We start from the raw sequence: 8,818 nt of genomic DNA on the forward strand, positions 1-8,818 counted from the left end.
TTTGAACTTTGAACAAATCAATTTATTTTTTATAATCCTAAACAAATTAGACATTATTTACAGTTTAGAGTTTAGACACCCTACCATTACCAAAAAATATATAAAAAAGAACACACACGCGCACACTAAACAAAGGACTAGTTTCTCACCTTAAAATATTAGGAACTAATTTATCAATTTTACTTTTTTAAGAACTAATTAGCCTAATACAAAATTATTAAGAACCAATTTGGAGGATTACTCTTTGACATCAAATTATTCATAAAAGTATGATGACAGAAATTGGAGATAAAATTAAGGATGAACATTACTACATGAATCCATTTTCTTGACTAGAATATACATAAAAACACCAGCAACAAAAATAGAACGTTTTACAAAAAAAAAAAATCTATAACAAAGTGGGACAATTAAATAATATAGACTATAGCTTGTAATCAGATCCAATCAAATCTGAGAAACAAGCAGAGTTTTGGTGAATGTGAGAGAGAGCAACTTATAATAAGCTTGAATCAAAGAAATTAAACAGATGGGAAGTACTTGTTTAGATTGAAAGGAAGTGAATAAAACTCCTCACTTCTTGAGTCACCCTTGAAAGACCTATACTTGTCCCACCAATGTTTTCCTCTGTCTTTTCTTATAGCACCGTCTCTCTTGTGTAGTGTGTTGTCTAGGAAATATGCCACAACACCCGCAACAAATGGCTTTGATTGGAATGGCACATTTATTATATCATTGAACTGCCAAAAGGTACATAAAATGTTATTACTGCAACTCAACATAGCATAATTATTAACAGCTCCTTCATCTTAGCATCTTTGCTACCATTAAGTTGTTAAAAAAATCTCCTTTTTTATGTGTTTGGCAAATTTTTTTAAGTAAAAGTACTAGAAAAGTTAAAAGAAATTTTTTTTTCTCAAAAGCTACAATTTGCATAAATCTTTTTTGCTTTAGAAAAAAAATATTTTAAAATAGTAACTAAACAAAAAATTTTTTTTATTTTATTATACCCAAACATAATTGATACATAAAAAAATATTTTTACATGAAATATCTAATCAAATTACTTTTACTTTTTCAAAACATTTTTAAAAAGAAAAGATCACTTAAAAAACAAAGATTCTTTTGTTACAAGCTAGGTTAAAAAACAAATATTCTACTCTTTGAACTTTCGAAACGTGCAATTTGACTCTTTAAATTGTAAAATATAAAATATATATTAGAATATAAATACATATTAAAAATAAATTAAACCACATATATTTATACACATACATTGGCGGTTGATTATAATGACTAATTTTTGTGTTCAAATAACATTAAACAAAACATCGGTCACTTTGGAATTTTGATGTAAACACATTGAATTTAATTTCTAATGTATCAAAATTTCAAAATGACGGATATTTTCGAACGGATGGAGTAAATATTATTATTTGGGAAAAATGCAATTAACCTTCTTTGTTAAATATCTTGTTAACTTTTCTTGCAAAAGAACCCTTAAAAAGGACAGTTAACGAAAGGTATTGTCAAGTCTTCACCGCATCGAATTGCACATTTTAAATTGTTTAGGGGGTTAGAAGTTTGGATGAGTTAATTGCATTTTCCCAATATTACTATATATGAATGTTATGCATACCCATCTGGCACCAGTGTGGACTGGTCCAAAACCATTAATTGCTGTGTACTCATTGAAGTACTGAGGCACTGACAAGCCAAGGAACACAGAGAAGCCTAGTATGAACTTTGTCCTAAAACTGTTGAGATTGCAGAACTGAAGGAAACTTATACCCCCAGCACCTAAAATTGATGAAAAATGTTAAAAAAAAATATATATATTAACACAAACTTTTAAAAAATTACATTATTATGATGTTTGTTGAAATAATCAAAATACGAACTTACCGACATAAGCAAAGAACAAGCAGTAAAGAGCAGCAACAATGGGAGGCGGGATCGATGCGAAAACCGCTCCAAATTTCCCTAAAGGGAAAGGAAAAGTTAGCGGTGTTAAACAACAGAAGAAAATGCATTCACATTTCGCTTTCATCAACTCACCAAGTATTGAAAAGAAAATCATAAATCCGGCAGATATTTGCACAACTCTTCTGCTTCCAACTTTGGTCAAAGCCAACAGGCCTGCATTTTCTCTGTGGAGAGAAAACATATGAATTCCTTTCATGCTTGTTTGGATGTCATTATTTTAATAAAAAAAAAGATTTTTTCAATGAAAAATATTTTTTTTATTTTTTAACGTGTTTGACAATTTTCAGTAGTAAAAATAAAAGCACTAGAAAAATAAAAAAACATCTTTTTTTTAGAAGCTGTAATTTACATCTTTTTTTTAAAGATATTTTTCCTTAAAAACAAAGATGTTTTTCATGTAATAAATAAATAAATAAGTACTTTTATATCATTATATCCAAACATAATTAATAAATAAAAAGATCTTTGTGTATGAGATATCCAAATATAAAATTACTTCTACTTTTCTATAAGATCTTTAAAAAAAAATAACTAAGAAAAAAGATCTTTCATAGGTAGAGCATACAATACAAGTAGAACAATTAAGTCTTACACAGATACTGAGGATCCGTTCACAGTTCCGAACAATCCCGATAACAGAATGCCAACTCCCTGTAAGCAGATAGAAGATGCAAATTAGTAATCAACTATAACCTTACCACTATTATTATTTTATAAATTCAAGAAATTTAATTTGTTTTCCAAATATTTAAATGTTTATACCTGCCAACCGATACCCCTACTGAGAATAGAGGGAGGTAAAGGAGTTGCACTGGCATACCTATATACAGCAATAAAAGCTCCACTGGACTACTTGTAAGGAACAAAAAACATGTCAGTAGGAAATTTAATTTGAAAATGCACATCACCAACTGCATTAATTCTAAAGCTTACATACTACACGACAATGCTGACATTAATTTTCATGCAGTGTGTGTACACTTTGTCATTTTACAGAATTATAAATTTGAGAATTGGTTATAATTGCTTCCATTAGTTTTTAAAAGAAAACAAAATATATTAGGAGCTAACACTTTTATTTAAAAAAAATAAAATAGAGAATTGGCTAGTGTTAGCTGAGATGCAAGACAAATATAAGAAAAAATTATTAGTTACCTATAAAAAAAAAAGAATTTAGGTTTTGATGCATTGTCAGTGTAAAACAATTTTGCATCTAATGTGATTGAACGACTGTTTTACACTGTCAATGCATCAAAATTAGACTCAAAATAAATAAAATTAAAAACTCTTTGGTCACAGGAAGCTACTATATTTGTCACTTTTTGGGAAGGACTGGCTACTAAATTGAATTGGTACAAATGATAGTAACAAGCTAGCAGCAATATTGACAACAGGTTTCTGACCCCAATGTCTCCGCACTTCTTACTTTATGTGTTGAGACAGTTACCAAATGCCTCCCAAGGGTGACATGCATACATTAGAAGGAAATTCCACAAAACATAGACACCGAAGGGGAAAAACGAATAAGGCAGAGTCTTATGGCATAGTTACATGACCAATTCAACTAATTGGTATGTTATAAATATACTTTCCACCTAATATATTTCACATGTCGAGTATCGCGTACGGCATACCCGTACCTGAATGTATTGCATTATGTGTACTATGTCTTATGGTACTGTGGCACATATAGTGTGTACAAGATGATGAACTGAGAAAAGGAAAGTAGGGAAATTATGGAGGGAGAGACTAGGCTGCCCTATGTCATCAGCAAAATATTTGTCCTATTTTCTTTTCTTATAAACACCATTTCGGAATTCTAGATTAAAGAAAATAATTACCTCTACAAGAGCAACGAAAGCGGCCATCATCATGGCAAAGGCTTCTCCTGCATCAAACGAAGGTGCTCCCCATTGGAAGGGATATGGAACTCTTATCCTGCAAACTCAAAATCCATGAGAAATCTATGTTGAGGATATCAAATATATATTTCTGCCCTTGCTTCAAAGTTTAGTAAGTACCCCCAAAAGATTTAAGAATTACACATCACATATATCCACATTCATAAACCATTCTAGAATATAAGAATATGAATCTGGAAAAGGAGAAAACTGTTGAATGAATAAAATTAAGGCTCTATTGGCATTAAATAACTAAGTTTTAAAGTTAGTCCCCATGCATATATTTTCAATCGGATTTGTCTCATCCAAATGCTGATAATTTATACTTATATACCATGAGATTAATATAAAAACCGTTTAATAATGACATAGTTTCCACATATAAAAAATACAATTAAGGGATAAAATTAAAGGAAATCAAACAACTAACCAAGGAGCTGCATTAATAAGTCCAGCACGGTCGGTGCGGCAGGACAACTGTGTTTTGGGTGCGGCATTGTTATAGGCCCCTCCGACGGTGAGTATATGAGCATATACCCACACAATTACAACTGTAAAAATGACTGCGAAACGGTCGAAGATATGCTTCCCGGAACCTAACACATGGGGCACATACTGCACAATAGCCACTAGTTAACAACAAATTTGGACTTGTAGAAACCATCATGCTAGGAAAATAATAAAATCAAGAGAACTGAAGTAACTAAGATTGTAATGCTCGACAATGAGTGTATGAAACTTCGAGGAACTATACCTGTGAGACAAATACTAGCAATACAAGTTCTGGCAGTCCAATCTCAACACATTTAGCAACCTAAATCCAAAGACACATCAATGTTGAGACTTTCTAGAACTTGTCGTGAACATAATCATTTTAAATCTGAATCAAAAGACTTACCCCAGGAAATCCTAACTCGTACAAGCCGAAACCAACCAGAGATACCAAAGGAACAGCCGAAAGAGGACTTAAGAACCTAGTGAAAATAAGTTACATCACATGGTAAATTGTACCGATTCACAAGAATAATACATTCTTTAATCTTTTCAATAGTACTAGAAACATCATGTCATGAAACAATGGAAAATGAAAAGGGAATTCTTAAAATCTGGGTTGCATTTTAGCTCAGAGATGTTAAAGCCATAAACATAAAGATAAAGAAAATACATTGCAGCTGTTTACAAAGAACAGAGACCAACCTCGCAACGTTACGCCAGAGGCCACTAAAGCCTAGTACTATTTGCAGTGTTGAAGCAACAATAAGAGCACCCTGGATTGCCCGCATTATTCTCTTGAATTTCTGATTACATAAATAAGCAAATCAAACAGAAAAATGTGATCAAACAGTTCCAATCAAATCAGCACAAAATCCCATGTCTTTCTTTAGTGCTTGAATTGAATTGATATTCATCTGTTTACAATCAAATTAAGCATAGCAAGCTTCTAACTTTCCAATTATTGTAATAAAAAACAAACAAACAAACAAACAAACAAACAAAACATGTATACAAGTTAGGAAAACTATTCAAAACAGGTAACCCAGCTAGAGCGCTTAGGACACTTGTTAGCAAAAACCATAACATAAAAACAAAATATGCATAATAGAATAACAATTAACAAGCAAGTAGCAACACAGTAGTCTCCATCCAGTTTAAGTCTCATTCCATGACAAAGTACTACAGATATGTGTCCAAAATTAATTACGTACAATAATTAGGTTTACAAAAATACTTTGTACACACAAAAAATCAGCCATCATATATTTGTGTATAAATATATATGTAGTTTAACTACTTTTTTAATGTGTATTCCATAATGGTAGCTGATTTTAGTGCACGCCCAACATGGTTGTTGAGTTTAAAAATATCTTGATTATAGATAAATTAGATTGACTGTAAAAAGTCATCTCTCACTAACTCTTCTCTATTGATATTATTTTCCCACTTATCCTCTCATAGGCTAAAAATTTAAACTTATGTCAAAAATTTTTATTTGTATAATGCCTTTTTAAAATGATTAATTATGTCATAATCCATTTATGTATGTTTGATACTTTAGCTGAAAAGTAGTTTTAAGACAATTTATTATATTTGGAATGTGAGAAAAAGCTATTTTAAGTGGTATAATTACAAATATGGATATAAAATGATTGATTATATTATTATTTAACATTTGATAGTTGAGGTTAAATTGGCAAAATTATTAATCTTTTCCTTATAATCATATGCTCTTAATAGTTTTACTAGTGGAAAATTTTAATTAGTGCTGCCTAATTTCTTTCTCAATGGACACTTATTTTGGGCCAAAGTTAGTAATTAAAATCTTCATGAGAGCTTAGAAAAAAGCGAAAAAAATAAAAAATAAAAAGAGTGAGACATTTTAGTTTTGATCACACAAGACCTCTATGGGATCTGGTTCACCACTGAATCGACCGGCAAGAATTATCGAGATTGTGGTCGGAACAAAGGTATAAGATCCTCCTATGACTGCAGGTAGTCGAGTTCCAAACAGTGTTTGCAACAATGTGTTAATACCAGCTACAAATAGTAATGTTTGGATCACTTTTGCCTTCTCCTCCTGCACAAAGTAGAACAATGAATCTTTTTTTTTTTTTTCACATAACTTTTGGCTACGATGAGAATGTAGTATCAAACCTTATGACTGTATAGTATAGTCAATAATATTCCACATTAAATAAAAAATGCTGTATAATCAATTATCACTTACATTGCCACCTCCCATTTGAGGGACAAGAGCAGTGGGAATAAGCACAGTTGTTCCAAGCATCACAAGAAAATGTTGAAAACCAAGAAGTATGGCCTCAGCTGCATCATAATGTCACCAAAATTTCTCATCAAATTAGTTTAAGAATAAAAAGAACACAAAAACAAAATTGAAATCCCATGGTAAAGAGATTCTTAAAATTGTAACTGCACAGTAATTAACTACATATTTTATGAATAAAAGTAATCCAAAAATATTTTTCAAAACAAAGCATTTTTGGTGGCTACTTCGATATCTTTGTGTGAAGATAATATTATGAACCGTGAGTTAGTTTGACATATTTGACTGAACCATCTAACTGCTTGCCAAATTATTTTCACATGAAGATGTCTTCATAAAAGTAACCACCTTTTAAAAATAATATAACTATGTCAAGCGAACACAATTTAAAATTAAAAGAAATTTAATTACAGCAATTAAATTACCTTATGTTTAAAACACACTAAAATTTAGGAATGCCTCATCTATACACACTCCCCATAAAGTAAATTATTGCAATTATAAATGATTAACTTGACTACTTTGTTCAATAGTTCACTGTATAGTGTCGGTGCTGTACTGCTGTTCTTAAATGTACCTAAATCCAACAATATGAATAATATAGATTTTGTTTCTCTTAAAAAAATCATTATTCCTTTTATTTGAAGAAAATATAGAAGCAACAATTATAGCAATATGTCCTAAAAAAATGAAATTTTAGATAAAGGGCCTAAATTTGAAAGCAGCGAATGAAAATTTTTGTTACCAAATCTGGATCTGGAAACAACTGCGAAGAACCTCAAACATGAATGTAGTATTAAGATAAAAAATAATGTGAAAATATATTTTTTTTTTAAAAAAAAAAAAAAAGAGCACTCAGTCACACAGACATACACAACTTTAAACATGCTTCGACTCGCATAAAAATATAAAGTATCCAAGTTCCCCAAATGCAAAACCAAAAATAATAAACATTTTTTGTTTTTAAGAAATAATAATAAAAGAGTTGGTGAAAAATCAGGGACTCATGAATTAAAGAACCCAGAAGTTTGAAGTTTGTCCTTTCTTTTTCTTTTTCTTTTTCTTTAACATGAAACAGCTTTAAAGTGAGCTGATTTTTTAGTCAGTCAAAAAAGAATTAATATGGCATATTCTGGGAACTGAAAAAGAAAGAGCTTTTTATTCTTTTGAATCTAATCTAAGGTTAAATATTATTAATAAAAAGACTCACGCCATGGAGGTGGACTAGTAATGCAGTAAGAGATATTTGGTAACTGATCCTTCGGTGGATGTGGTTGTGGCTCATCTGATTTTCCTCCTCCTCCTCCTCCTCCTCCTCCTCCTCCTGCCATGACTCTTCTTTCTTTCTTTTTGTCTCTCCTTTCTAACAATCTAGACAGCTTTCAAAATGGCCAAATCTTAGAGAACGACCAAGATCCTTTATCAAAAGAGACACCACGAAGTAAAGAGAAAATGATAGTGTAACTAGAGAGTGTAGTTTTAGCTTTATTTTTGTTGAATATAATGCGATGGTTTGTGATATTGATAATCATAGCATAGGTATTTAACATCGATGTTAAGGGAGATTAAAAAAAGGTACCTTTTTTTGTAAATAAATTAAAGTTTGAGGAGGAAAATGATTAAGTTGAGGGGCTATAAAGTCAAAATGCAATATATTAAGTTGCCCCCACTAAGCCACCCACCACCCTCAAAAGGAGAAGAGAAAGAGAGAGGTGGTGTTGTTATTGTGGAGCGTGTGGTGGAGTAAAGGAAACTCAAAAATGGTAGCAGAAACAGAAACCATAAAAGGAGTGTAGACACTCTCTCTCTCTCTCTCGTATAAATTAAAATTAATTATTAGTATAAAACTATATATTATAATATAAAATATGTTATGAAACCACTCATTCTAAAAACTTAAGTTAATGGGAAAAGGTAATATTAATGGTTATATCTTTAATACTTTTCTTTTAACAAGAGCCTTTTTTTGGATTTGTTTGATTTTGTATAAACCTTTTTTTTTCTTTTAAAATATATAATATATATAAATATATAATGATTAATTTTGATATATAAATAATATTTTTTATTTATGAAATAGAAATAAGTAAAGTCATTTGATGTATAATAATTAGATTTGTTCACCTACAAAAAGAAAAAGCTATCATTT

At 30.6% G+C, this 8,818-nt stretch overlaps 1 protein-coding gene across 2 annotated transcripts; it reads right to left on the reverse strand.

Annotated features, from left to right (window-relative positions):
* Nucleotides 1-273: 273 nt before the first annotated feature.
* On the reverse strand, nt 274-8,544 carry LOC112750689 (nucleobase-ascorbate transporter 6). Of its 2 annotated transcripts, none has more exons than XM_025799503.3 (15): nt 8,249-8,544; nt 7,880-8,040; nt 6,613-6,710; nt 6,286-6,462; nt 5,085-5,185; nt 4,786-4,861; nt 4,642-4,701; nt 4,318-4,502; nt 3,828-3,924; nt 2,749-2,835; nt 2,579-2,637; nt 2,059-2,150; nt 1,906-1,983; nt 1,640-1,800; nt 274-740 (listed from the first exon to the last, which is right to left on the reverse strand). In XM_025799503.3, the coding sequence occupies exons 2-15, from the start codon at nt 7,998-8,000 to the stop codon at nt 522-524; spliced, it is 1,611 nt and encodes a 536-aa protein (XP_025655288.1). In that variant the 5' UTR covers nt 8,001-8,040; nt 8,249-8,544; the 3' UTR covers nt 274-521. The 2 variants fall into 2 exon arrangements, with proteins under 2 accessions (XP_025655288.1, XP_025655287.1); XM_025799502.3 differs by having other exon boundaries at nt 7,880-8,048; nt 8,249-8,425.
* Nucleotides 8,545-8,818: the final 274 nt, after the last annotated feature.

The sequence above is a fragment of the Arachis hypogaea genome, chromosome 15 (genome assembly GCF_003086295.3).
Source record: "Arachis hypogaea cultivar Tifrunner chromosome 15, arahy.Tifrunner.gnm2.J5K5, whole genome shotgun sequence".
Lineage (NCBI taxonomy): Eukaryota > Viridiplantae > Streptophyta > Magnoliopsida > Fabales > Fabaceae > Arachis > Arachis hypogaea.

Coding starts and splice junctions, on each gene's coding strand:
- LOC112750689 (XM_025799503.3), bottom strand. CDS start 8,000: ATGGCAGGAGGAGGAGGAGGAGGAGGAGGAGGAGGAGGAAAATCAGAT. Junction 4,702..4,785: donor ACGAGTTAGGATTTCCTGGG/GTAAGTCTTTTG, acceptor CTTTGGATTTAG/GTTGCTAAATGTGTTGAGAT. Junction 2,836..3,827: donor CTTTCGTTGCTCTTGTAGAG/GTAATTATTTTC, acceptor CCTTACAAGTAG/TCCAGTGGAGCTTTTATTGC.